At 60.6% G+C, this 27,763-nt stretch overlaps 3 protein-coding genes across 4 annotated transcripts in view; 1 reads left to right on the top strand and 2 right to left on the bottom strand.

Moving 5' to 3' along the window:
• Nucleotides 1-27,763, bottom strand: part of MSRA (methionine sulfoxide reductase A) — a 243,651-nt gene that overhangs the window by 67,027 nt on the left and 148,861 nt on the right. For both annotated transcript variants that reach the window (XM_056113947.1, XM_056113948.1), the window contains exon 6: nt 23,273-23,438. In XM_056113947.1, coding sequence (XP_055969922.1) covers nt 23,274-23,438 — 165 coding nt within the window. In that variant the 3' untranslated portion in view covers nt 23,273. The remainder of the gene's footprint in view (nt 1-23,272; nt 23,439-27,763) is intronic.
• Nucleotides 874-6,505, bottom strand: LOC130023393 (serine protease 55-like). The gene is made up of 5 exons (XM_056113900.1): nt 6,397-6,505; nt 5,439-5,637; nt 4,307-4,557; nt 3,227-3,369; nt 874-1,167 (listed from the first exon to the last, which is right to left on the bottom strand). The coding sequence occupies exons 1-5, from the start codon at nt 6,503-6,505 to the stop codon at nt 874-876; spliced, it is 996 nt and encodes a 331-aa protein (XP_055969875.1).
• Nucleotides 12,380-14,992, top strand: LOC130023392 (serine protease 52-like). The gene is made up of 3 exons (XM_056113899.1): nt 12,380-12,626; nt 13,359-13,501; nt 14,732-14,992. Exons 1-3 carry the CDS (start codon nt 12,380-12,382, stop codon nt 14,990-14,992), a joined length of 651 nt encoding a protein of 216 aa, XP_055969874.1.

The following is a 27,763-nucleotide window of genomic DNA, read 5'->3' as shown; positions in this document are numbered from 1 at the left end:
GGTGAGGGGAGCGGTGGGGAAGGAGTCAGGGGAGGAGAGGGAAGAGGAGAGAAGGGGAGGGGAACGAGGACAGAGGAGGAGAAAGGAGGGGAGGGGAGAAGAGGGCTTGGGCTCCGCCTGTGCCCTGTGGGCTGCAGGGCTGCAGTGGTCAAGCGCCCACCGAGTGCCCAGGCCTGGGATGGCTGGAGGCAGCAGGGGGGAGGCGGGGCGGCTTGGTGGGGCTGCGGTTCTGCAGAGGGAGTGCCACGGGTCCAAGGGCAGGTTCTGCTGGCTCTCGTCTGTGGTGGAGAGGAGGGAGAACGCAGACCTGCACTTGGGGGGGGGGGCGGGGGACTGCAGGTGGGGGGTCCTGGAACCTTGGAACCAACTCAGAGCACACACACTGAGGGCATGCGGGTCACTCACTGTCAGAAGCTGCATGTTGGTCAGACACTCCAGGGAGGCGTGCACACATGTGCGTGCGCATGTGTGTGTGCATTTGCGTGCGTGTGTGTGCATGTGTGAGCTCAGGAGTGTGTGCATCTGTGCGTTGCAGTGAGAGTGCCCATGAATATGTGTGTGTGCATACATTCACGTGTGCAGAGAGCTTGTGCATATATGCACGTGTGTGCGTGTGTGTGCGTGTGCAAGCTCATGAGTGTGCATGTGTGCATTGCAGTGCATGTGTCCATGAATGTGTGCGTGTGCATATGTTCACGTGTGCAGGGAGTGTGTACACATGTGTGCATGTGGCCCGTGTGTTGTGGGCCCTGGGAGTCCACATCTGCAGCGTGGACCACCAGCTCTGGGGCGGACAGCAGGGAGGTGGCCGATGGCGTGGCAGGGCCCTGCAGTGCATCTTGTTCTGGTGAAGGAACAGCTGCTTTATTCTCTCTAGAAAAGGCTCGGGAAGAGTGTCGGGGCCAGCAGGCTCAGGGCCAGCGCCAGTGGTGGGGAGCATAGGGTGGTCTGGGGTGGCTGGGGGCTGGAGCTGGAGGGCATCGTCTCTTGGCGGAGGGGCCAACCCTCCCGTGCGGTCACGTTCAGGATCCAGGGCACGTACTTCTCCAGCGCTGTGTAGACTCCCGGCTTGCCCTGACCGCAGCCCTGTCCCCAGCTGGTGATGCCCACCTGGTACCACGTCTGCTCGCCCTGGGCCAGGCAGGTGAGGGGCCCGCCGCTGTCCCCCTGTGGGCAGAGAATGTGGAGCAGGGGCCTCCAACCAGCCCGTGGCACCCAGGAGGGGTGTGCGCACTGGGAGGAGGGGCAGCCCTGACTGGCACCGGCGAAAAATGCGGGGACAGGGGACAGTCCGCTGGACACTCAGGGGCTAGGGTAGAGGCAGCGAGGAAAGAGACCCTCTGAGCGATCTCGGGGGGCTGAGGGAACTGGATGGCGAGGGGTCCAGCTGGGGTCCCCTTGGGCCTCCTTCAGGGGTAGGAAAAAGCAGGAGGCACCCCTTGAGTTCCCTAGGGGACATGTGGGCAAAGCTCTGTGGGCGTGCAGACCCCACCTGATTGTATTTATCTGCTGGGGCCCCCCAAGCCCCATTGCTATCCGGAGACAGTGAGGGCCCCAGACCCGGAACATTCTGCTTGCGGCCGTGAGGTGCCTTAGAGTGAGCGGCCCACCTTGCTTTCTGCTCTCCCCTACTCTCGGGGACACAGAGATGTGGGCACCCCATTTCTGGAAGGGACAGGGCACGGGTACCCTGGGAAGCAGGCGGTTCTAGGGCCAGGTCCCTGGAGTGACCAGTGTAGCCTCTGGTGGAGCTTGCAGGGCATGGGCAGGCTGTGTGTTGGGAATGGGGGATGGGGGAAATCCGTGCCTCTTTCGCTTGATTTTTCTGTGAACCTAAAACTGCTCTAAAAATTTCAGGTCTCGAGGGAAAGTCATGCCAGGGGCCAGCTCCCAGCTGCAGGGAGATGCCTGCGGCTCTGTGTGCAAGGTCCCTTCCTCCCTTTGGCGGCACTTACAGGGTGCCCCATGCCAAGGACTCTGACAGGGGGAGAGGCAGCCGGTGCCGCAGGGCGCCCCGAGACTTGGGATGGAGACAGGCTCGCTCAGGGCCAGCTCCTCAAACCGCCAGTCAACTCTGTGGGTTTGCCCGAGGTGTTTTCACTCTCCTCACGGACGCCCCAAACCCAGGTGAAGCATCAGGCGGGAGAGGATGGCTGAAGAATGCCGTCTCTTCTCACATGTGCGTTTCAGGGCTTTATCATCATGATTTTGAAGAAATTCTAGTGTTTTCAATGGGCAATGAGGGTTTCCGTCCAAAGAGGATGCTACTTTTAAAGGTCTGAATTAAAAATATTAATGTGTGTGTGGGGTGAGATTTGGGGGCTCACCTAGCAGTGCTCTGGGTCTACTCCTGGTTCTGTGCCCAGGAGTGCTCTCTGGGGGTGTTTGGGGACCTGTAAATGGTATCTGGGCTCAGAGCAGGGTCAGGCGCTGCAAGGCAGGGTCTTGCCCTGCACTATCTGAATTATTAAGGTTTTTTTTTGGGGGGGTCACACCCAGCGATGCTCCAGGGTTCCTCCTGGTGCTACACTCAGGAATTAATCCTGGCAGTGCTCAGGAGACCTATGAAAAGCTGGGATCGAATCCGGGTTGGCTGTGTGCAAGACCCACACCCTCCCCGCTGTACTATCGTTCCGGCCCCAACTATTATTATTACTATTTTTGCTTTTTGGGTCACACCCGGCAATGCTCAGGGGTTACTCCTGAGTCTGCACTCAGAAATTACTCCTGGTGGTACTTACAGAACCACACGGGATGCCGGAGATTGACTGAACCCAGGTCGCGCGAGTGCAAGGCAAACACCCTATCCACTGTACTATTGTTCTGGCTTCACTTGCCCCAATATTATTAAGGCTTTTGGTTGGGTGGTTTTGGGCTTGGGGGCCATACCTGGTGGTGCTCAGGGCTTAGTCCCATCTCTGTGCTCAGAGATCAGCCCTGGTGGTGCTGGGAGGATGTTGAGTGGCTCCAGGGAGGGACCCCAATTGGCCACAGGCAGTGCAGGGGCCTCCTATGTGCTGTGTGGGCCCAGGCCCCAAACAGGTGAATGGATCCGTCATGTTTGTGTGTGCCGGGAGAATACTGGACACTCTGGGCACTGAGCACAGTGCCTCCCTCCCTGCCCGGTGATAGCTGCTCTCCAGGGTGGACCGGGTTCCCCCCGCTTCTGGGCTCCCCGGGAGACGGTGGCCACGGAGTGGGCAGCCCTGGGCCGGGGCCCCGGTACCTGGCAGGCGTCGGAGGTGCGGCTCTTGCTGCGGGCACACAGCATGCCCTCCGTCAGCCCGGGGAGCAGCTGCTGGCAGGCACCCCAGTCCACCAGAGCCAGGGCCGCCTTCAGCAGGGCCCGGCTCAGGGAGCTCTCCTCGTCTGCACACAGGGCCGGGAGCGTCTGGGCGCCGGCCAGCAGCCGCTTCCTGCCCAGCACACGCCCCCTTGCCCGCCCGCCCTGCTCGAGCTGGGATCCATGTTCCCGCTTCTCAGAACTTGGAGTGCCCTCCCCATCTCGCAGCCCCGACTAGTCATGCCTCAGCCTGGCCCAGGCACTCCCCTGACCCTGAGAGCTGCCGGAAATGGGTGAGCACCCCAAGGTGCCAGGAGCTCCAGGCGGGGCTTGGCTGGGCACCTGGCAGGTGGGTGGGGGATGCCCATCCGGAGCTTGTCAGACTCCTGTGTCTTGGGGGGCCCTGACTTCGCTGCCGTGCCTCCTGTTCCACCTCCAGCCTGAGATGCGCCTGAACAGACCCAGGGTCCCTGGGTTGCCAGGCTGCTTGCACGCCCTGGAAGCCCAGCTCCTGACCAGCCTGCAACCCCCCCCCCCCGCCCCTCCTCTGGGGGGTTCTGGTTCTGCCTCCGGGAAGAGCAGCCGGCTTTCCTAATCGCTTCCTGCCCCCGCACGCTTTCTCCCACTGGGGCCAAGTCACAGGTAACGACAGATTCTTTTCTAAGAACGCCCGGGCACCCATCCAGGGCCAGCGGGGTCTGGGCCAGCTCAGGCACCTGGTGCCCTGAGAGCCAACACGCCCATGCTCAGAGCCAGGAGACACGTGGTGAGCGGAGCCAGGGCCCGGGGCAAGCTGGAGGGCACTGCGGGAGGAGGTGGCATGCGGGGGTGGCAGGGCTGAGCCAGGCCTGGAGAGCGAGCCCAAGTCCCAGGTCCCAGATCCCAGGTCCCAGATCCTATATCCCAGATCCTATATCCCAGGTCCCAGGTTCCGGGCCTCAGATCCCAGATCCCATGTCCCAGGTCCCACGTCCCAGATCCCAAATTCCAGATCCCGGGCCTCGGATGCCAGGTGACACCTACCCGCTTTGGTCTGCCCCCAGCCAGCCACCCAGCACTGGCGCCAGTGAGCAGGGCTGGGCCGTGGGGGCAGACAGATGGGCCTCTGCAGGTGGCCGGGCAGCAGCTCGGGGCTGACCTGCAGCAGGGCGATGTCGTTGTTCAGGGTCAGTCTGTTGAAATCGGGGTGGGCGATGAGGAGGGCCACGGAGCTCACTTCCCGGGGCCCCCTTGACAAGTCGATGCTCCCAGACACCACAGTCAGGTCCTCTGGGCTAGTGGCACAGAGTAAAGGGTGGGGAGGTGGGAGTCACAAAGGGCATGAACCCAAGGTACCCCCAGACTCACGAGCTCACGTCACTCTGATGGGATGGGCCCCCTCAGGGTCGAGAGGCTGGAAGGTAGAGAACGGGGAGCAGAACTGGTGTGGCGGGCGGGCCCCCACAATGCCAGGATGGTTGGGCCCCCATTTGCCATGGCTGAGTTCAGGGGTCTCCTGACAGGCACATGGTCCGGGATGGTGCCTTCGTCAGGTGTTGGGGCAGGGTCCCTGGGGAGCCCCCGCCCCAGGCCCAGGGTCCCCTTCTGGCTGGGGCTTGAGCACCGGCACTGTCCCTCCTATCTGGACCTGCCGTTCTGGGGTTTCTTTCCCAAGATCCCACCACTCTCCCATGGAAGGCGGGGCCAGGTGACCCCAGAACTTCAGCATCCAAGGTTCCAGGAGAGGGGTTAAGGTTCGGTCAACCCATAGGAGTCCTGGGAGGGTGACTGTGACCCAGGAATGGGCCCTGTGACCTTGGGGAGAGCAGGGAAAGGGGGCTGGCCCTAGTCCCCAGGGTGGTGCTCATGGGTGGCTGTGGCTGGGGAGGAAGGAGCTGCAGGCAGGGAGGGGTAGAGGTGTGGGGGAGGGGCAGGAGGCGAGGGGGAGGAGTCACACAGGCGGAAGTGGAACCTCAGAGGAGGGGCGGGGTCTCATGAGTGGGCAAGGCCTTATGGAGGGGCGGAGCCTCTCCAAGGGGCTGGGCCCTCCAGGGGCATGGCTTTGTGGATGGGTGTAGCCCACCGGGATGGGGCCTTGTGGGCGGGGCGGGGTCCTCTGAGGGGCGTGGCTTCATGGGGTGGGGCCTTGTGGATGGAGCAGTGTCTTGGCACTCACGTGACAGCACCTGTGACCACGCAGTGGGCAGCCGTGAGGACCCAGCGCTCATCCAGGATGGCACCGCCGCAGAGATGCTCGTGCTGGCCCTGGATGCTCACCTGCCACGGGAACTCTCCCACGGCCACCTCGGAGCCCCGGATGATTCTGGAATGCTGAGCCCAGCGGTGGAAGTCAGGGCGCGCCCCGCACGGCTCTGCTGAGGGCCAGGGCGGGTGCCGGGTCAGACGTGGTGGGGCCAGGGCACCCTTGGGAGCCGTGTCCCATGCCCTGGGGAGCCGCACCCCGCCCCCTGGTGGGCACCTGCCGCTCCCCACTGTTCTGCCCGAGGGTCGCATCTGGACCGCCTCCCTGGTCTGGGCTCTGGAACCTTCCCCCCCAGGCATGCCATCACACTTGGAGGGCTAGAGCCTGGCCACAGGCTGAGAGCAGGTCCAGCGGTGGGACAGCGCAAGCCACCCTGTCTTCCGCCCATTAGGGAGACTCAGCCCCAGCTCCCACTGGGTGAGCCGAGACACACTTTCAGCCCCCCTGATTCCCAGTTCCACCAGCCCCTACTGCCATGGTCACCTGCACACCTACTCCACCTTAGCTAACAGGGGTGTGCATTGCCGGTGGGGGACAGACAGTACAGCCTGGACCCTGAGCATGTGTGTGGACACGGGTGTGTCCAGCTCAGTATCTGCAGGGCTGTCCCTGCCCCTTATACACAGACCTTCCCATTGCCCCAGATGTCCACCCACTGGATCAGAGGACTGGTGGGTTTGGCTCATGGGCCTTTCCTTCCTTCACTGGCCATGCGTCATTCTCTCTGGAACTCGCTGTCCATCTCAGATCCCAGCCCTGACCACCCCAGGGACAGGAGACAAGAGCTGCTTTGAGAGGGAGAAGGAGTAACCCACAAAAACGCTGGTTAAGCCTGCCTGCTTGTGGTCATGTGGCCAGTGGCTGGACTCACCTGGCCCAGGTGTCCTCTGGGCAGCAGGGCCTGTGTCTGCCGAGGTGGACGTCCTGGAGTGCGTGGCCCGGGCCTGGAGTGTGAGCAGCAGTGTGAACCCCAGGAGCATGAGGGCGTCACTGAGACAGGAAGTGGCAGGGGCCGGGGCATCAGGGACCAGCTGACCTCTGGAGCCCACCCCGCCAGTGACGTCACAAAGGGCCAAGCAGCCAGAACATGGAGCCCCCAGCTGGACATTGCTAAGGCAGCTGTATCCCCAGGCTGCCCCAGTCACCCCTCCCGATCCTGGTGCTCACCCTCCCTCGCCCAGTTCACCTTGAGACCCGGGAGTGTGGTGGGCAGGGTGGGGTCAAGGCTCCCTGGCCTGCTGCCCCCAGGCTGCCACTGAGACAAGGACATGCACGTGCTTTGGAAGGGGATAGGGTGGCTTGTGCTGGTGACACTCGGTGACATTTCTCAGACAGGGAAGGCGGGCACCGGAGGTGTGAGGTGGCCTGTGGGAAAGAAATGATGAATGGCAAGAAAAGAGACGGACTAAAAGTAGGGGTTCCCAGGGAGATACGCACAGACCATAGGCGGGGCCAGGGCCTGTGCGCGACCAGGGGTCCCCCGGGCTCCCAAAACTTCCAGAAAGGACAATGATGTGCAGGTTTTACTCAGGAGAAAGTCTCCACTTGGGGCACGTCTGGGAGCTGTGGACTGTTGAGCACTGAGCCCAGGGCTGAGTCTGGGTGTGAGCCCGGGTGTGAGCACTGAGTGCAGTGCCAGCAGATCTGAGTTGCCCACAAGTGATAGAAACCAGCAGCAAAAGGCCAGGCCGTGGGCTGGAGTAATAGCACAGCAGGTAGGGCATTTGCCTTGCACGCGGCCGACCCAGGTTCAATTCCCAGCATCCCATATGGTCCCCTGAGCACCGCCAGGTGTCATTCCTGAGTGCAGAGCCAGGAGTAACCCCTGTGCATCGCCAGGTGTGACCCAAAAAGCAAAAAAAAGAAAAGGCCAGGCCGGGGCCCTCTGCACCCCAGGGCTGCTCCAGCCTGCTCTGGGGGAGATTCCTGCTGTCCTGCCTCTCCCCAAGCTCCTGGGCCGGCCCTTGGGGCCTGGGTGTGAGGGAGGAGCACTACACAGCAGGGTGACGGACACACACAGTCCACTGCTATGTCTGCTCTGGGCCTGCCACCTCCAGGCGCTGACCCCTGACTCCACTAGTGACCGTGGCCTACAGGGCACAGAGCATGGTAGCCACGGCCACAAGGTGTTGCCGAGCTCACGCAGGGGTCCTGGGGCAGGTGCTTCAGGGCTCCATGAGGAGCCCCGAAACCCAGACAGGAGGGGAGGCCCACGAGGTCTGTCCTGGGAGAGCAGCAACTTCCTGCCCACCCCCCCCCACCAATCCTTCTGGGACTTGGGTGGCCTGGGAGCTGGTCTGCCCCCCGCCCCCCACCAATCCTTCTGGGACTTGGGTGGCCTGGGAGCTGGTCTGCCCCCCGCCCCCCACCAATCCTTCTGGGACTTGGGTGGCCTGGGAGCTGGTCTGAGCCCACGGCTGCGATTTCACTCCACAAACAGGAAGGGAGGCTGCCGTCACACTCTCATTTCAGAGAAAGGACAAGCGGCGTCCAGGTCTTGGCACACACTCCTGCGACAGTTTCATTTCTAGGAAGTCGGAGGCAGCCGCCGCCACACTGAACCCTGAGACCAGAGGCTGACAGAGGCTCATGGGAAGGGTTGGGCCTACCCACCCCTGCTCACGTTCAGAAACTGCCAGCGCTGCCCCTGGGGTCAGGGAGAGGAAGGGGGTGGGCTGGGGGTGGGCCTGGGTTGCACAGCTTCCGGCAACCATGGCAACACACGAGTCGGGTCCCTGGCCTCCTGGTGGCTGGTCACTCTGGCTCTGTGGGGGTGGACGGAGCCCTTATCTGTGCGCTGTGGGCTGAGCTGTGGGGAGCATCTGGGGGCTTCCTAGAGGGGGCAGGGGGGCCCCAGAAGATAGACCTGGGCTGCTGTGATGCTGGGTCAGAGGCCAGAGCTGATGCCTGGGGCGCTCACCTTTACCTGTTCCTGGCAGGAAGCCCCCAGGAGCTGGCGCTGGCGCTGGGGAGCGGGAGCGAGGTTCTGACGAACCAGCTGTCTCTGGCCCTCACAGTCGTGGGGTGGGAGGAGCCAGGCCCTGGGGGCACCCGCTGAGGGAAAGAGAAAGGTCTGTATTTGCAGCGGGGAGGTGCCCTGTGGGCATCTGGCCGGGCTCCTAGGGTTGCCAGAAACAGCAGGTGCAAGTGCTGAGCACAGAGGGCGTGGCCCCAGTCAAGATCTGTGCAGTACAGTGTCACGCACAGCCCCCAAGACATGGGGACTGCTGGCTGGAGCGATAACACAGTGGGTAGGGCATTTGCCTTGCACGTGGCCGACCCACGTTCAATTCCCAGCATCCCATGTGGTCCCCTGAGCACTGCCAGGAGTAATTCCTGAGTGCAGAGCCAGAAGTAAACCCTGTGCATCGCTGGGTGTGACCCAAACAAACAAACCAACAACCAACAACAACCACCACCAAAAGACACGGGAACCGCTAAGCAGCCATCCATAGGCGAGGGGGAAGACGGTCTTCATGCCAAGGACAGGCTCAGCTGTCCTTGGTGACAACATGGGTGGACGCAGAGGGCATCTGCTCCGGGGAATTGGATGAAACAAACACTGATTCCACTCGCCCGTGAAATCTAAGATGAGTAGCAGGAAATGAAATGTTCAGATCCAGGGGCCAGAGAGGTAGATCTGGGGCAGGGCACTCTTCGTGCACACACCGGCCTCACATGCCGACCTCACAGGTAATGCCAGGCATGATTCAGGGACACCTTGTCTGCAGCGTTAGACCAGCTGCCTCCCCTTTGCACATTTTCTAGAGGCAGAGAGGGGTGTGTGCAGAGGGGGTTGTGCAGAGGGTGTGTGCAGAGGGGTGTATGAAGAGGGCTGTGCACACATTGGGGAGGTGTGCAGAGGGCTGTCTGCAGAGGGTGTGTGAGCAGAAGGCTGTGTGCAGAGGGGGTGTGTGCAGTGGTGTGTATGTGCAGAGGGCTGTGTGCAGAGGGGCTGTGTGCAGAGGAGGTGTGTGTGCAGGATGTGTATGCAGAGGGCTGTGTGCAGAGGGCTGTGTGCAATGGGTGTGTGTGTGGAAGGCTGATGGCAGAGGTGTGCGTGCAGAGGGCTGAGTGCAGTGGGGTGTGTGCAGAAGGTGTGTGTGCAGGGTCTGTGTGCAGAGGGGTGTGTGCAGAAGGGTGTGTGCAGAAGGTGTGTGCAGTGGGGTATGTGCAGAGAGAAGGTGTGGGCAGGCCCAGGCTGTGCTCTGAGGTGCTGACCAGCTCCTGGCCAGGCCTTTCTGGCTCCTGCTGGTTCCTTCAGGAGGGCGTGTCCGGGTGTCCACCTCCCTATGGGCAATGTCCCTATAGCCCTGCCCACTCTGGGCAATGTCCTTCCTAGTGGCGTTGCAATGGCCCGTTTCCAGATGAGCTCGCTTCCTTGCTCCTGGGGGGTCAGGACTTCCTCTGGAACTTCAGGGGACCTTCACTCCAGGGCAGATGCCTCAATGCCTCCACTCAGCCCAGAATGCTGGTCTACCCCACCCCACCCCCCTCAGCCCTGCCCCTCCCAGCCTGTCCCTGGGGGGCCCATTACACTGGGGGGTGCTTTTGCCCTCTGGGCTCCCCAGAACAGAAGTTGGTGTTTCTGGTCCTGAGAAAGTGGCCCACAGGGCCGGGCAGCTGGAGGGCAGCAGAGCTCCTTCGGACACAGCGCCTTGCCCAGAGCTCTGTGGGGTGTCCTGTGGGCTCAGACAGAAGCCCCTCTGGGGGGGTCGGCCGAAAGCCCCAGAGCTGCTGCTTTTGGGGTGAGTGTGTCCCCCGACCCTCCCTCTGTGGGGGCTCCCTGCCGTGGTGCGGGCCGTGTCCTGCTGGGCCGTTTCCTCCTCTCTCCTGGGAGTTCCGGAATCTCCCGGCAGGGGCCTGGCCCTAGGGCCCAGCGCCCCTTGACCTGCACCCACCACAGGCCCTGGGCCCACAGGCAGCCTCCCAGCACGCCTTGGGCCCTATTGTGACCTCAGAAGTCAGCCAGCTGCCCGGATAGGAACCTGCCTGCCACTAGACTGAATAGGGGCCATGAAGGGATGGGGGGTCGGGCAGTCACATCGCTGCTGCCCCTCGCGCTGCTGCTGGCCCAGGCTCCCAGCTCCCTGGCCCGCTCATCCCCTGGGCCTGCGTCTGAGGAGCTCGTGGGCCTGGGAGGTCAGTGCCTGCACGGTCGCCCAACGTGCCCACGGGCACCCCCAGACCACTGGTACATCCATGTGTCAAAGGGACATGTGTGGAGGTGACCTTGGGGGGCCGTGCTGGGGCCCGCCCAGAACCTGACTCCAGTCCCTGGCCAGCCAGGCCACAGTGCTGACCTGCTGTCCCCCCTCCTCACTCCTCAGCTTTGGGGGGCTCTGAGACCCCCTGACCATGCAGGCTGTGGTGTGTCTGCCCCTACCTTCCGTCACACTCTCAGAGGGACAGAGCAAACTTTCCAGCACCTCCTCGCCACAGGGGGGTCTGTTGGTGCTGCATGGGGTCCCCTGGGTGGGGGCGCGGTTTCTGCTTCTACCTGCGACCCTGGGGTCCTGCTCTTCTCCCTGCCCTTCTGCTTTAGAGGCCTGTGAGAAGAAGGCGAAGGTGTGGGCCGAGGCCATCACAGGCGGGGAGGTGGCGTCCAGGGCCGAGTTCCCATGGCAGGTGGGCATCCTGGACAGTGGCATCCACCTCTGCGCCGGCTCCATCCTCAGCACCTGGTGGGTGCTCACGGCCTGTCACTGCTTCATGGACCGGAACATGTAAGTGCCGCGGGGCGGGGGGACCCCATGGGATGGTGCAGGGCTGCCTGGGCTTGGGGGTGCCCCCACGGTCCCCTGCCCGCACAGCTTTCTTCCCAGCCCCACGTGATTTGAAAGGAAGGACCGGGTCACCCCCACGTGCCCCCATGGTTTGCAGCTGCAGAATGTCCCCTCTGTGGCTGGTGTGTGTGGCCACAGAACCCACATTCTGAGGACTTGCCACAGGCCTCGCTCAGGGCCGGTGGCCCAGACTCCTGCAAGGACTTTACTACATCTGCTTGTCACCAGGGAGAGACCCAGAGCCCGCGAGTTCTGGCGGTTCCAGGCCTGGTCGCCCCGTCCCCGAGGTGGAGCTCACAAATGAACATTCTAGAAGTGTTTTATATATATCTTGGAGAGCCTGGCAAGCTACCTAGAGTATCCTGCTCACACGGGCAGAGCCTGGCAAGCTCCTGGTAGAGTATTTGATATGCCAAAAACAGTAACGACATAAGGTCTCATTCTCCTGACCCTCAAAGAGCCTCCAATCATTGGGAAAAGATGAGTAAAAAGAGGCTGCTAAAATCTCAGGGCTGGGACAAATAGAGATGTTACTGGCACCTGCTAGAGCAATTCGACAATCAACGGGATGACAGTGATGACAGTGATATGTATGTATGTATGTATATATATATATATACATATATATATTCACACACACACAAATATGGGCCACACCCAGCAGTGCTCAGGGCTGACTCTTGGCTCTGTGCTCAGGGATCACTCCATGGACCATATGGGCTGCTGGGGGTGGAGCCCAGGTCAGTCACACACAAGGCAGCATCTTTCCCTCTCTGGGCCCCTCAAAATATTTTTCTAGGAGGCAAACTCAGGACCTTCCCCCGCCAGGCCTGGCCACCCCATGAGCTGGGGGCACCAGCCTGGCCAAAGACTCGGGGTGTCTGTGCTCAAGCCAAACAGGCCCCTGCGGGTGGAGGTGAAAGGGGTGGCTGCACAGGGCGTGGCCCGTCCAGAGAGCAGCAGGTGGGCAGTGAGATGGGGTGGGCGGCCCCCTCTCTGCCCCTCGCTGCTCCCGGGGCCTGGCCTCGCCCTCCTTACCTCTCTGCCCCTCGCTGCTCCTGCTTCGAGATGGCGTCTGGCTTGGAGGTGTCCTACTGCGCGGGGCCCCTGGGCGTGCAGAACGTGAGCAGCATCGCCGTGGACCGGATCCTCTTCCACCCCGACTTCGACATGTGGCTCCTGGACAACGATATCGCGCTGGTCCTGGTCAGGGCGCCCATGCAGCTGGGCACTGGTAGCAGCCCCGTGTGCCTGTCCAAGTTCGTGGACCTGATGGAATGGGGTGACTGCTGGGTGTCGGGATGGGGGTCCACAGGTGAGTCTCGGCCTATGGGTGTGGGCCTGCCGGGGGGCCTCAAGGGGCCTCCAGAGCCAAGCTGAGGAGTGCCGGGGCCACCTGGCTCTGTGTTCTGGGGGGCTGTGCAGGGGGCAGCGGTGTGTGCGGGTCTCACCCCAGCCCTGGAGAAGGGGATGCAGAAGAAGGTGCCTGGCCCAGCACCCCTCAGCGTGGCTCCCCGTTACTCCGTGTGCGGCTCTGAGCCCACGGCTCAGATGGGCAGGAAGTCACAACCAGCAGCTTCCTCTGTGGGCCCAGCTCAGAGCTGCCCTCCCGTCCTCAGGTCGGGGGTTTCAGCAGCTCCCTTTCACTGGGCGGGGCGGAGGGGATGGCCGGCAGTGGGGGGCGCCCTCCAGGAGCTGCTCCCCCCCTCTGCAGTCCGTGCATGCCCTGAGGGTCCTGGCCGGGTCCAGCCTACCCAGCACACCCAGGCCCCTGCATGGGCGCTTACAGTCTCATGTCTCAGGGACCCAACATGCCTTCCCTGCACTCAGGCTACAGCCTGGCACCCTCCTCAGCCAGACTAGGGGCGATCGCAGGGACTCCGCGGAGCCTGGCTGGGCAGCAGGGGATCCGCAGGGGTTGTCCTCAGGAGCATGCCGGACGCTCTTCCCACCCTCACTCAGTCCCAAGCTGGGGCTCCCATACCATTGAGGTGAAGGGGCGCAAGGCAAGTGGGTTGCTGGCTGACCACTGACCCTGCCCCGGCAGTCGCCATGCGGAAGCTGGACGCGAAGCTGTACAAGGTCAAAATTCGGCTGCTGGAGTGGGAGACATGCCAGCAGCTCATGCCCCAGGTCACCAGGAACATGCTGTGCGCCGGGGACCCCCTGAAGGGGAAGGACGCTTGCAAGGTAACTGAGTGAGCGGCACTGGCCGCCACTCCCGCCCCTCTCCCACTGGGCACGGCCAGTGGACCCTGCTGTGGGCTCTGACGGTGCCAGGCCCTTAGGATATGCAGCCCAGGCCCTGGGGATGGGATGGGGGGCTCCCCCTGCCTCTCAGCTCCCCAAGTGGCCCGGGGCTTGTCTGTGACTTCTTCTCAGCCCCGTGGTGCATGGCTTTCTCTGTGGGGGGGTCTTTGAGGGTTGGGGGCAGCTGGTTGGATTCAGGTTATTCCTTCGGGGGCGACCCCCAGTGCCCATGAGTCTCAAGCCTGCGGGCGGGACTGGACCCCAGACCTCCTGCGCACGTGCTCTGTCACTGAGTCCCATCCCAGTTCTGGATTCTGACCTCCTGAACCCAGGTGACCGCTCCCCTTTCTACCTACCTCCCAAAACAGGCCGTGTAAGCCCAGGCACAGCTCTGCCTCTTCAGGGCTGGAGTGAGAAATGCTGTTGGTTGCATTGATTTGAGTTCATGGGGAAGAAAGTTCCAGTGGTGTGGGCACATGGGCAGCAGGTAGAGGTGCCTCCTCATTTCTTCCCCCGATTACCCCAGGAGACCAACGCTGACACAGAAGAACGGGGAGGGTTCTGCAAACTGCAAAGATGCTTAGGGAAGAATTTGATTGGAAAAATTACTGTTTGGTACATCAGAACCAATAGAGGCCAGTGGGGGATATGACGGTGGTGGGGGTGAAGAGGATGGTGGTGATGGTGGTGGTGTTGGTTTTGGTGGTCCTCCTGTGGTGATGATGATATTGGTGTATTGGTGATGGTGTGATGGTGATTATAGCGGTGATATTTGTCATGGGGGGGATATTGGTGGCGATGATGTTCATTATGATGCTGGAGGTGGTTGCGGTAATGACTGTGGTAGTGATGATGGAAATGGGCAGCTTTAGTCCAGATTGCTGTCTCTTTGCTGGCTGTCTCGGAGCTGGGAGCAGCCCTATTATCTGAGAGCTGGATGAAATCTCAACACGACCCTCCTCAAAAGACTGCAATTGTGGGAGGCGACGCAGCCGATGAGGTGCTGGCCTTGTTGTGTGAACCCAGTGGAAGCCCTGGGCACCCCGGGTGTGCCCCCCCCCCCACAAAAGATAACAAAAGACATGGGCGTTTGCCCCGTGGTGGGTGCCTGCCTATAGGTGCCTGCCTATAGGAGTGTTCCTCCACTCCTAAACTACTTTCCTCTCATAGGGCGACAGCGGGGGTCCCCTGACCTGTGAGAAGACTAACCACAAAGGAACCTGGTACCAGCTGGGCATTGTCAGCTGGGGCGAGGGCTGTGGCAGAAAGCCGGGCGTATACACAAACGTGTCCAATTATCTGGCGTGGATCCACACAGAAACCAGGCGGCTGGGAAAGCCCTTCAAGTTGAAGTCGGGGAACCTTCCACTCCTGTCCCCCTGGGCCATCCTGCTCCTGAATTTCCTCATGTTCCTATTGGTCCATAACTAAAGGCCGCGTGGCCACCATGCCGGCCCCCATGTGGGGATGCCCAGGGCGGCAGGCCGTGGCCCATTCTCCGTGTGTTGCTTTGAGCCACAAGACCAGGTGCTGGAGTGTTCCTGTGACCCCGCGGCTCCTCGGGGCCATGGAGGTGGGCAGAGGCCCAAGTTCTCACCGAGCTTAGCTGGCACACGGTCAGGCGAGCCAAGCGGTGTTCTTGGGTCAGACAGCCAGCACCTGGAAGTCAGGGCTGCCCCACACATCCCATCCAGGAGGCTCCTGCCTGGCTGTCCTGTCCTCTCTGTGGGGCACGGGGCAGGACTCACTGAGACAGGATAAGAAGGATGGCAGAAAATGGGTAGCCGCAAGGGCAAAGGGCTCAGTCCTGCAGGGTGGTTGCAGCCGACACTCTTGGCCGGGTGCGGAGCCCTGAGTGACGTCTCCTCATTGTTTACTAAGGGGTCAAGGCTGCCGGCCCCTCAGAAAGGCTCATGGTGCATTTGCTGTAAGTAGGGACCCTTGAGCTGTGAGCCCACATAGAGGGAGGGCTGTGGGTGGGCAAAGAGTGAGAGTGTGCTGTGGAAGCCCATTAGAACCATTTCCCTGAGGGGCGACGCCTAGGAGTGCTCAGCGCTGGCTCCTGGCCCTGTGCCCAGCAATCAACCCCAGTGGTGCTCAGGGGACCACGTGGGGTGCAGGGGTGGAACCCAGCTCAGGTGCATGCAAGGCCAGCACCTCGCCTCTGAACTCTCGCGCGGGGATGAACTGGCAGGTGCCCCTCGAACATTCACTGGTCTGTCAGAACATTGAGGGGTGGCGGAAGGGACAGGAGGTGTCAGGAGGAGGGAGCAAATGACATGCATCTTGGGGCTACAGCCTCCCTGAGAACAGGCGCCCTGGGTGCCAGAGGTCTCCGTCCTCTCCCCGTGCCCACTTCCCACCCAGGGCTCCACACAGAGAGAGGCACAGGGCGTACCCTCGGCTGGGTCCAGGGAGGTGCATGTGTGGGAATGTGTGCATATACATGCATGTTCATGTTACACACGTGCTCATGCATGCATTGTGATGTGTGCACATGTGGGCATGTGCTGGTGTGTGTCTGCATGTACGTGCAAGTATGTGGGGTGTGCACGAGGGCATACATGCGTGCCATAAAGTGTGCTAACAGATACGCAGACTTTACCAGTACTGGAAGGAAGGACCGACAACTCCTCGGGGCTCCCCCGAACCGAGGCACAGGGTCACACCCAGGCTGAGGCACTGATGGAAGCAGGCTGGGATCTGTTTGCTGGGCTCCCCCAGCCTGACCAAGATGAAGAAGCTTCCTGTCAGTGTGGGGATCCTCCCTCCAGGCCAGAATCCCAGCACCTAGGCCTGCCCTCCCGCCCGTCCCCAGGGCCCTGCCGGGTCCTTCCCGTTCACCGTGTCTGTTGGAGAACTGGGTGGGCTGGCATGGGGGCACGTGTGGCTGTCCCTCACTGCACACATCCGGGCTTCAGGCTGGTCCTGGACACAGCTCACACTTTGGGATGGCAATGCAGGCTGCACACCTGCCGGCCTGTCCCCCTGCGATGGGCAGAGGACGCTGTCCTATTTTCAGCTCTGATGACAAATAAACCCACTACGAAGAGTTTTGTAGCAAGTCTATTTGTCAGGGTGTGTGTGTTGGGGGGGGGGGGGCCTGAGTCACATCCAAAGATGCTCAGGGGCCACTCCTACTTGCAGCCCCAAGCTCACCCTGGTCCCCCCCCCTGGCCTGGAGTGACTCTGCTGACCTAAATACCTGCAGTTCTCTCTGGTAAATCCTGGGGTCCTAGAAACAGGCACTTCTGACTTCCAGAGATGCTTCTGCATATCATTTCCTTGGTACCGTTTTGCTCTTCTGGACGTGTGTATGTTTGCAGGAGGGGGGTTTATTACAGTTATTTCTGAATTTTGAGTAATTCTAACCAGCTCAGGCCTAACTCCAAAAAATATGGAATATCTTTTTCTTAAAAAAACTTATTTTCTTAAGAAGTTTCCTAATCTTTCCTCTTACCCACAGTGGGAAATGCTTCACTGACGTGCCCCAAGCACACAGACAGGGCATCTTCCAGCACCAGGGCATGGCCAGCCCAAACCCCCCACTCCCCACACCAAAGTGAACAAAATGAAACGGGGAAGGAGTCATGGAGACAGACTGGCATTGTGTCCAAGGGCCCTTCTGGAGAACCGAGAATGGGATGGAAATCGGCCAGAATGTGGAGGAACTGAACAACCTATGAGACAGACAGATGAGACGTGGCACCCACAACTGAACGACATAAAAAATAAGCCAAGACAGAATGTCCCGAACCCACGCCAGGCCGTCTTCACAGGGGCACCTTGGAGGAGGGTAGGTTGAATTTCCCACCCCGCCCCAGCAGAACCCTGGCAGCCAAAACCCTCCAGAACCCAACCACAGCCATGCTCAAGGCCGCTCTCCACACACTTGGACAAGCCTCACCCATGGGGGAACCTGCAGAAAAACCCAGGTATGAGGGACCCGTGACTGAGATCTCCAAGTTCGCTCAGAAGGGGACTGGGCTTCCTCCCCCCAGCTCCTCAGTTTTCCAGTAGCTTGGCAGCCACACCCACAAACTGCCCCTGGCACCATATAATCTCATCAACAGCCAAGATCCAGAGACTATAAAACAAAGCTCCCGGAACAGAGCGACACAGAACCTCCTGGACCTCTTATACTCTAGCCCACTGATGTACCAAAAGTAGCACAAATTTGTTTGGGCTTAACATGTATGTCTGTAATCTCTTATACAAGAGCTTAAATGGCTCCAGGATGAAATCCAACAATCGTCACACACTTCCCTCTTATGGTGATGGAAAGGTGCATGGTGGTGGGATTGGTGTTTGAATATTACCTGTAATGAACTATTGTGAACAACTTTATAAAAACAAAATTAAATTAAAAATAAATGAAAACAAACAAACAAAAACCAAGCCAAGTCATGAAATGACATAAATGTAAAACTATGGGGACACCCAGATGAAGTGCTGCAACGAAAATGTAGTTACTTTAGAAATTGACAGCAGATAGAAGTCAGGAAATTCCCCAAGATTTAGAAATCTAAATCAACACATCTATAAAACAACCCCTTTACTGGGTTAAAGAGGACATCTCAATTTGAAAACATATTTTGAAGTGGGTTCAAATGAAAGAGTATGTCAAAATTTGAAACTTTACAGCTATAGCGATGCTTAGAGAAGATGCGTGACTTTAAATGACTGTATCAGGAAAGAAAAGGCTCTCGGCGATTCTCACATTCACCTTAAGGAATTAAAAAAAAGGGCTGAATGATATTACAGTGTGTTGGGCAGCTGACCTGGGTTCAATTCCCAGCACCGCATATGGTCCCCCAAGCCACACCAGATATGATCTCTGAGAGCAGAGTCAGGAGAAAGTCCTGAGCTCTGCTGGCCCCCCACAAAACCAAAACGAAACAACAAAAAAAGAGAGAAATAATGAATTAGAAAAATAAAAGTAAATTCAACTCAAAGAACTACAAGAAATGAATTGGTAAAGACAAGAACTGAACCAGTAGGGGAATAAATGCAGAATAATAAACGTTAAGCTCAACCTTTGTTCTTGGGAAAGATGCATGAAGTGGACACTTCTTATTTGGATTGTCCTGGACACAGAGAGGAGACACATTTCCAAGGCCTGGGGCCACCCTGGAACGTGAAGCCATTCTAAGACGGAGGCTTAGAATGTTCTGGACAGCATCACGCAGCAAATCTGGCTACTTATATCAAACGAGAAAATTCCTTGAAAGATACAATAAAATTGGCTCACGAGGAAGAGTAAATACGGACAGCTCTTTAATAAGTACAGAAATGCATTTAGTTACATTTCCACAGAGCAGCGTCCCAGATGGCTTTGCTGGTGAATCTTCACAAGGTTTAAAAGAAGCTACACTGAGGCTAACGTGTTCAGCCAGTGGCAGAGAATGGGCCTTCCCATGAGGGGTGTCTGCGACCTAGGCCCTGTGAGCCCCTTCCCCCAAACCTCTCCAGCATAGTTGGCTCTAGCTTTTTTCAAAAACAGATTTTTCTTTCAGGTTTTTGGGCCACACCCAGCAGTGCTCAGGGCTTATTCGTGTCTCTGCACTCAGGAAGAACTCCTGGTGGTACTCAGGGGACCATATGGAATGACAGGGATTGAGACCGAGTTGGCCGCATGCAAAGCAAGTGTCCTCCTCGCTGTTCCATCACTCTGGTCCTATTTCTTCATACTTTTTTTTCTTTTTGGGTCCCACCCAACAATGCTCAGGGGTTACTCCTGGCTCTGCGCTCAGGAATTATCCCTGGCGGTGCTCAGGGGACCATATGGGATGCTGGGACTTGAACCCGGGTCGGCCGCATGCAAGGCAAACGCCCTACCTGCTGTGCTATTGCTCCAACCCCTCTTCATACTTTCTTAAGACCCAAATCTCTTGGTGTCAACAAACATCTTGCAAACCACAGTCCTATCCCCACCCATCTGCCCCATCCTGCCCCCACCCACCTGCCCCCCTCCCTCTGCCTGCCCTGAGAGAGACCTGGGGCTTCTTCACAGGCTTTCAGGGGCCCACAGAGGCTGTCAGCTGAGGCCGGACAGGAAGTGGCCACAGGGGTGGGCCCTGCGTGGAGTGGGAACTGGGCTGAGCTTGGCTTGGCTCTGCCCCTTCCTTCCCGGGCTGCACCGGGCGAGCCCCGCTTCTGTGCCCTGGGAACGGGCCTGGTGTGGGGAAGTCCTGGAGCTCAGGGCCCTGGGGCCACCCAACACAGCAGGGATGGTCCTCGGGGCAGGGAGGAGAGAGAGGCAGGCAGCATGGGGCAGGGTGCAAGGCCCAGGGACGGCCAGCAGGTGATGTACCTGGCTCTGTTCAGCAGACGGCAGGGGTGGAGGTGGACAGGGCTCCCTCCCCACGCACTGGCCTGGTTTGCCGGCATGGCGGCCGCCGCGGGGACATGGCCTGACCCACAAACCCAGGCGGCAGAGGACGGCTGTGATCTGGGGCGGGAGACGCACTTGGAACGAGTCTCCATGGACTCAGCCCGGACTTTCATCTCTGGGCCAGCGCCCGCGCTCTGCCCTGCTTTGGGCCCCTGATTGCCTGCTTGGGCTGCTGGGCATGGGGGCCCTCAGCTCAGGCTCACGGATGGAGCAGGGCCTTGGCGCGGGCCTCCAGCCTGGGGTTGTGGGGGTCCCGTTGGAAAGGGAGAGGGTTCCAGGGGGCAGCAGTGGGTGGGTACTGCCCAGGTACTGCTCTGTTGACTAGGAGCTGGAATGGACAGTGCCCAGGGCCACCGCTGCCATGGGGCCTTTTGCTTTGGAAATTGGTTGGCATAGAAGGCATAGAGCGGGCAGTCATAGGGACGCATTCTGATGGGGCACCACATTTGAAACAAAGAACAAAATAAAACCTCGGAGAAACAGTGGGAGGCCCGGGAAGGACCAGGTCGGGCAGCACATGGCACCTTCTCCTGTCCGCGACCCCCCCACCCCCCTCAGCGGCCACCAGGAGCAGCCTGCCTGCCCGGCACTGACAATCACTCCAGAAACAGGCCCAGGACGGCTGTCTGCAGCAAGGGTGTGAATGGCATGCAGGGGAGAGAGTTTGGCCTCTCCACCAGGCCAAGATGGGGTGACTCAGTATTCACAAGCAAAATATCCACCCATTTCACAGAGACCGTGTACAAACGCCATGTCCAAGCGAACCGCTGGCCACTCAGATTTTAGATACACAGAAGCAAGAACATCAGAAACTAGGTTTCGTCAAAGTTTAAGAATTGGTCTTTCAAAGACTTAAAACAAAAAGACAAACTAGAGAAAGGAAAAGACAGACAGCTGGGAACAGACGTGCATTTATAATATCCAAAATGGAAACCCTGGGCCAGAGAGAGAGGGACAGTTGTGTCTGGCATGTGGCCAACACAGGCGCAATCCCTGATGTGCCACAGGGTGCCCAGAGGCCTGCCAGGAGTGACCCCTGAGCTCTGGGACACAAGACCCCAGAAACAAAAAAAAATTTCAAAGCCAAGACTACAAAAGTGGATAGCAACCAGTTATGGGACTCCCTGGAATACGACTGGAAAAGTGAAATAAAAAATAATAAAATAAATAAAACTGTGCTTGGCAGCCAGGGAGGTGCTCAGGGCTGGCGCTGAGGCCACCCACCCCACCGCCAGCACACACATAGCTGCCTGGCCCTGGGCCCCTCTCGCCGCACCCTTACCTCTGCCCATGCCACCCGACCAGGGTCCCCATGAATGGAAATGCTGACAACCTTCCAGAGGCCACGGGTGCCTTCTGGGCTCTGTCCATCCTGCCGGGAGCCGGGCGCTGGGCCTGCTCACCCAGTCTGTGCCCATCAGCCCATGCTGGAGCTCAGTGGGCAGCGGTCAGGTCGATGAAAGGGGGACGCCTCAGCGAACCCCCGCTCCCCGCCCCACCTGAGCCAGCAGGTGCGATGTGCAACCTGCCCTGGGCCGTGTGACCACCAGGTTGCCTGAGGCGTCCAGGCCACTCCGTGAGTCTGCAGATGGCCCTGACCCCTGCACCAGCGCCCTGGGCCCAGGATCCTCTGTGAGGAGCACGTCTAGGGTCAGACTCTGAGCCGGTGCTGCTGCCAAGGATGCTGGCTACCAGGATTTGCCGTAGCTTCCAGAAGCTCCCATTCCAGATGGGTGATGCAGCAGGGGACGAATCAGTTTGGGCTTCATGGAGGAGGGGGCGGGGAGGGGGATGACCCAGTGTCACCTCTCAGACTCCTCTGCATTGGGTCACAGCTGCAGTCTCACCCTCAGCCCGTCCTCCCGGCCTCCCCGGACCTCCCCAGGTCTCACAGCTCAGCCTCCCCTCAACCTGTCTCCCTCCCTCCCTCCTTCCCTCCCTCCCTGTGGCCCCTGCCCCTTCCTTCCTCCCTGTGGTCCCTTCCCCTCACTTCCAGGATCTCCGCCCCTCCCTCTCCCTCCCTGGGTCCCTTGTCCTGCATTTTGATTGTTCTTGGCCCCATCTCTGCAGTTTTCACTCCTGGGCCCCCAGCTGAGAACCCCCCGGCTCCCTTAGAGACTCAACCCAAACTCCAGAACTACACAGCCAGTTGCCCCACTTCCTGCGTGCAGGAGGAGCTGTGAAAGCACTCCAAACACGTGAGGCCCAAGGGCAAGGCCCGAGCACTTACCCCAACCTCCTCCTTCACCAGAGCAAGGCTGCCAGCTCTGCCAGGGCCCCCGGCGAGGAAGGAAGGAGAAACCTCAAACCTGCCAGTGGCTGTCCACTGCACAGAGTGAAGCCCGCCTGCCCTGCTGCCCAGCCCTGCATTGTGCTCCCATCCCCATCCAGGTCACTCAACTTGCCGGGGGCTTTCCCACCCACCGGGCCCTCCCACCTGTGCTTTCTTGGTGTCTGAGGGCACCGCGCATCCCAGGAGGAAAAGCAGGCAGGTGGAAGTGTGTGACGTGCAGGGGCCCACGTCCCCGGCTCAGCACTGCTCCATCTCCAGGGCCTTGTTCCGGTCACTGGGCTCCTGGCCCAGCATCACTGGCCCAGAGGCCTTCCTGGATCTAATGGATGGACCTTGGACAGCTGAACAGACCCCGGCCGGGCCTGCAGGGACTCGCTGGTCCTGATACCGGCTGTCCTGTGCCCTCGCCCCGGTACTGATGCTGAAGGCTTGCAGGGGGCTGCCTGCACTGCTTCTGCTGCCCGATGGTCAGGACGTGGACAGTACCATCAGGGCCAATGGCATGGACAGGTGGAAGGGTGGTCGCCTTCTGGTACTTTCTGTCGACCTTCCCATGCCGTGGCATAGCTGGGCCTTCCCACTTCTCAGCTCTCTCTGAGCTCCATCTCTGCATGACCCCACCTACCCAGGAGACACACAAGGCATGGGGCCGAGGGCATGGCCGGGGAGCAAAGCTTTATTAACATTTCTCAGCAATTCTCAGAGAGGCAGTACCCGTGTGTAAGAATCACCAATGGGGCCGTGTTTCAGAGAATGATTCATGGGGGCGATTGCAAATAAGGCACGGGGGGGGTAGGGTGGGGGCGCTGGGGAGCACTGTGGCAGGATCAGGTTGAGGGGGGATTCCCAGCGCTCCAGCCCTGGGTTCCCTGGCAGGGGTCTGGACCAGGCATGGTGAGGGCGGCACAGAGGTCATCCTCGCCCCAAGCCCTGCCCCCCCCCCACCAGAGATCAATCACGCATTGCCCTGGCTGCAAGGAAGGTGGGCGGCAGGCTGTGCCTCCAGAGTGGACTGCCTTTGGCAGTCACTTTCTGATGCCCACTGGGCAGGCCACACCGGTGCCCCCGAGCCCACAGTAGCCATCGGGGATCTTGCTCAGGTACTGCTGGTGGTAGTCCTCTGCGTAGTAGAAGGTCTGGTCCGGGCGGATGTCGGTGGTGATCTGGCCGTAGCCCTGCTCCGAGAGGACCTGTGGGGACAGGGCATCGTGAGGCTCCTGCTGGCATGGGGGAGCTGGCAGGGGGAGGCTGGGTGGGGTGGGGGGTCAGGGTGGGGGGCCTGGGCGTGGCTGGGAAACGGGATTTCTCACTGGAGTCCCTCCCTTGTCCATCCTCAGGGACACAGCAGGTCCAGGGAGCCCTGGTGTCCGGCAGGGACGGAGGCGGGCGCGAGGGCCCATTAGGACTGAAGGGAGCTGCAACTCCCCCATACTGTCCTCTCTGCCAGCTGGGGGACAGGCTATCTGAACCCCCAGGAAGGGGCCCCTCACTGTGATTTCAAGGGGCGGGACTCAGCCAGGAGGCCCTGGGGAGTGAAGGAGGGCTGGGGAAATCCAACCCAGTCTGTGAGCAGTCAGGCAGCTGCAGTACCAGGAGCAGACACTAGGTGGCAGCTCCCTGCCCCCAAGCAGTGGCTGCTGCAGTACCAGGGGCAGGCACTAGGTGGCAGCTCCCTTGACTCCAAACAGCGGCTGCTGTAGTACCAGGTGCGGGCACTAGGTGGCAGTTCTCTTTCCCCAAACAGAGGCAGCTGCAGTACCAGGCGCTGGCACTAGGTGGCAGCTTCCCTGCTCCGCCCTCCTCCCCCCGCCCCCCCATCCCACACTCCCGCAAACAGTAGCGACTGCAGTACCAGGCACCAGCATTAAGTGGAAACTCCCCGCCCCCTCAAACAGCATTGGCTGCAGTACCAGGCACGGGCACTAGGTGGCAGCTTTGCTCTCTGGTTTCAGGGCAGACCCAGGGAAGGGTGGACAGACGCCAGCAGGGCTGCTGCTTGGCCTCCCTCCCGCTCCCAGCTGTGCCAGACACAGGGGTGCACTGAGGTGAGGGCTCAGCTCCCACACCTGGCCTGGATGGGTGGCTACTGTCCCTGTTGGCCCCCCGGGGCCTGTGAGACCTGCAGCCCGGCTAGCAGGCCACAATCTGGTGCCTGGAGCAGGGTGAGGTGCCCAGCGGAGCTCTGGAGAGGCCCAGTGGGGAGGCCACTGGCCCCTCTGGGGGGCTCAGCCGCCTTGCCTGTGCCCCCACGTCAGGGCTGCCCTCTCGGGAACGTGTCCCCTTCTAGCCCTCCCCAAACACTGCTTCTCCGCCACCCTGTTCCCCACCGGCTCCCAGCCCTTCCGGCTGGCCTGCAAGCCCCTCCCGTGCTGGACCCGAGCTAGGGACACTGCAGACCACTCCCTGTGCCCAGCTGTGCTGAGACTGGCCACGCGCCCCACAGCCCACACACCGTCCCTTGCGGGTGCCATCCTGGGGCTCAGGTCATGGGAACCACTGCCTGGGTAGGCGTGAGGACAATGGGGCCTCCCCTGGGGGAGGGCGACCCACGTTCTTCACCCCTCACACCCGTGGACTCTCACTGGCCTGCAGAAGGATCCTGGGCCGGCAGCTGGGTCCAAGGTGGGAGACCAGTGGTCTTCTACCCACCTACACCCTGGACCCACACTAGCCCAGGGGCTGGTGGCTGAGGGCTGCGCTCCGGGCACAGCACGTGTGGGCACTGCAGGGCCCAGTGCATCGCTCCAGAAAAAATGAGTGGGCCTTGCTGCTGTGGGGACATAAGGGGACACAGTCCCTTAGTTCCCAAAGGCGCTTCTGCCCTTTGGGGCCAACTGGGGGCAGGGTCCCCATTTTCAGAACCATGGACAGCGCTACCCCACTCTCTGGCCAGGCCCAGGGCTTGGGGACAGGCAGGCAGGTGGACCCCCCCAAGCACCACACGCTCAGGAGGCCCCCACATCTCTCCTCCCCTCCCCCTCTCCATCCTCCCTCTTTCTACCCCTCTCCATCTCTCTCTCCATCTCCCTCTACCCTTCTACCCTCTCTTTCTATCCCTTTCTCTCATCTCTCTCCACTCCTCTCTCCATCTCTCTATCCCTCTCTCCACTTCTCCCCCAGCCCTCCTTTCTCTGTCTCTGCGCCTCCCCCCCTTATTCCTAAGGGGTCTGACTCTGCTTTTCCAACCTGGAAACAGCTCCCCGCAGCCTCTGCCTTTGTCTCCGTCACGTTCCCACACAAAAGCAGCCCCTTGTCACTCTTCAGAGAGAGCCAGGCCCAAGGCGGCCGGCGTCACCTTGGGGACAAGTCCTGTTGTCCTATTTCATGGAAGGCGGCGGTTCTCCCTGGGGCGGACAGGGCCAGCTTGGAGGGGAGGAAGGACGGTGGCGCCCCGAGGCTCGGTGGTGCCCCACTTTCCAGCGGGGCCCCTCTCTCTGGCAGGCAAAGCGGCTACCCTGGACATCTCCCTGGGATCAGGGGCCTATCTCGGGATGTGGGATTGCTGAGCTCATACCAGAAGGTCAGCTGGGATGGGGGCCCCATGTGAGAAGTCTACTGCACACATACCCTGTGCTCCTGCATCCTGGCGGGTGCTCTGGGCCCCTCCACCCACGGGCTGCAGCCTTCAGGCATCCTGTGTCCTAAAGTATGCAGCTGGTTCACTGGCTTTAGGAATTAGTCTCCATAACGCTGCTGCCAGACTCACGCACACACACACACACACACACACACACACACACATGCTTCCCTTCCTCCCTCCATCCCTCCTTCCCTCCCTCCCTCCTCCGTCCCTCCCTCCCTCCGTCCCTCTCCCCATCTCTCCCTCTCTTTCCCTCTCTTTTTCTACCCCCTCTCTCCCTCCTCCTCTCCCCTCTCTGCCATTTCTCTCCCTCCCTCTTTTCCTCTCTTTCCTCTCCCCCTCTCTATCCCCCCCCATATCCTCTCTCCTCCCTCTCCCTCCCTCCCTCCCTCCCCTCCCTGTCTTGTACACACAGAGCACTATACCACACAGAAATGATGGGGCCCCTAAATAACCCATATCCGTGCTCATGTCTCTGCCCTTGGCGCTCCCTGATTGGGAACGTCTCCCCACACCGTCACCTTCTTGTTCCAAAGCTGCTCCTCTCAGCCCTTTTCGAGTCTCGATGCACCCAAGACCTCTGGGGCCACTCTGTCACCTGCTGGGCACCCACCGTGTCCCCAGTGACGGATATGGTGAAGGTCCTGGCACGGCCCCACTTGCCCTTGGCCTAAGGATGCTCGTTGGCACTGCCCACAGCCCCCACGCCCCGGGGCACAGTGCTGGGTGCCCAGAGGCACTCAGGTGCATTTGCTAAATCAGGGAGTGACTCTGGGCTGAGAGTCTGGGAGCCTGTGGAAAATTCCACAACGTGGGCAGCTGCTCCAGCCTCTGCAAACGGGCAGCTGTCCCAGCGCTGCTGGCTGCCAACGCCGCCCTGTGCCCGCCCAAAGCCGCTGCCGGCTCTCCTGGGGCCAGCCGGGCACTGGGTTTCAGCCACCCTTTCTGGGCTGTTCCAGAAGCTGCAGGGACGCTTCCTGCCCTTCAGAGCAAGGCCGGGCCGGAGATGACAAGGCCCTGACCTGCTTTTCCCTGCAGCTGAGGTCCTCGCAGAGTCGGGCGGCTTCTGAGTGGGGGCTGCTTGGATGTGGGCAGCCCTCCAGGGGGCCAGGTGGGGGACGGTGGGCTCTCAGTAGTCCCGGAGACCACCCAGAACACTTGGGCAGGAGAGGGCAGGTGGTGGGGGTCACATGGTGGGGGGCAGGTGGTGGGGAGCAGTGGTGGCGGGCAGGCGGTGTTGGTTCAGTCACGGTGTCCCCGTCACTGGGGGGGGCTGCCCAGGGTCCCCAGACTGACCTGTGGACACCCTGCTGGGGTGGGCGCACCTCACAGAGATGGGATAGGAAAAAGGAGGGCCCAGGAGAGGTTTCCAGAGCCCCCGCTACCAGGCTGGGAATCCACATGGGGCTGGACTCACCCCGGGGTCTCCCCACCCCAGCCCTGACCCCCACCTCTCTGAAGCCCCATTCCTGCCTCACCTGCCCACCCCTCGATCTGCTGAAGCCAGGACTAGGGTCTCAGAGGGGCTTCTGATGTGTCAGTTGGTTCACTGATGCCATCACTTGGCACCCAGCATGAGAGGGGCAGCAGGCCTGGGCGCAGAGACATGGCCCGGGGAAGGAGGCCGGGGTGCTCAGGGGCCGAGAGACGAGGCCCCTTTCCTGTGAGTAGATGGAAGCCTCTGAGAGGCTCCATGACACAGAGAGTGGGGTGAAGAGCAGCCCAGCCTGAAGGATCCCAGCGCCCTGAGAGCAGCCCAGCCTGAAGGATCCCAGCGCCCTGGCCCTCACCCAGGCTCGCTGGGACCAGCACCAAGGACAGAGGCAGCCAGGCCTGGGGCCAGCACCAGGGACAGAGGCTTCAGCACCAGGGACAGAGACGCCCACAGCCGCTCTATTCTCTGGGCCCGCCTCCTGCTCCCCTTGTCCCAGCCAC

This window comes from Sorex fumeus, unplaced genomic scaffold (genome assembly GCF_029834395.1).
Source record: "Sorex fumeus unplaced genomic scaffold, SorFum_2.1 ptg000024l, whole genome shotgun sequence".
Classification (NCBI taxonomy): Eukaryota; Metazoa; Chordata; class Mammalia; order Eulipotyphla; family Soricidae; genus Sorex; species Sorex fumeus.
The sequence above is the reverse complement of the archived record's forward strand: the minus strand, read 5'-3'. Positions and strand labels throughout refer to the sequence as shown.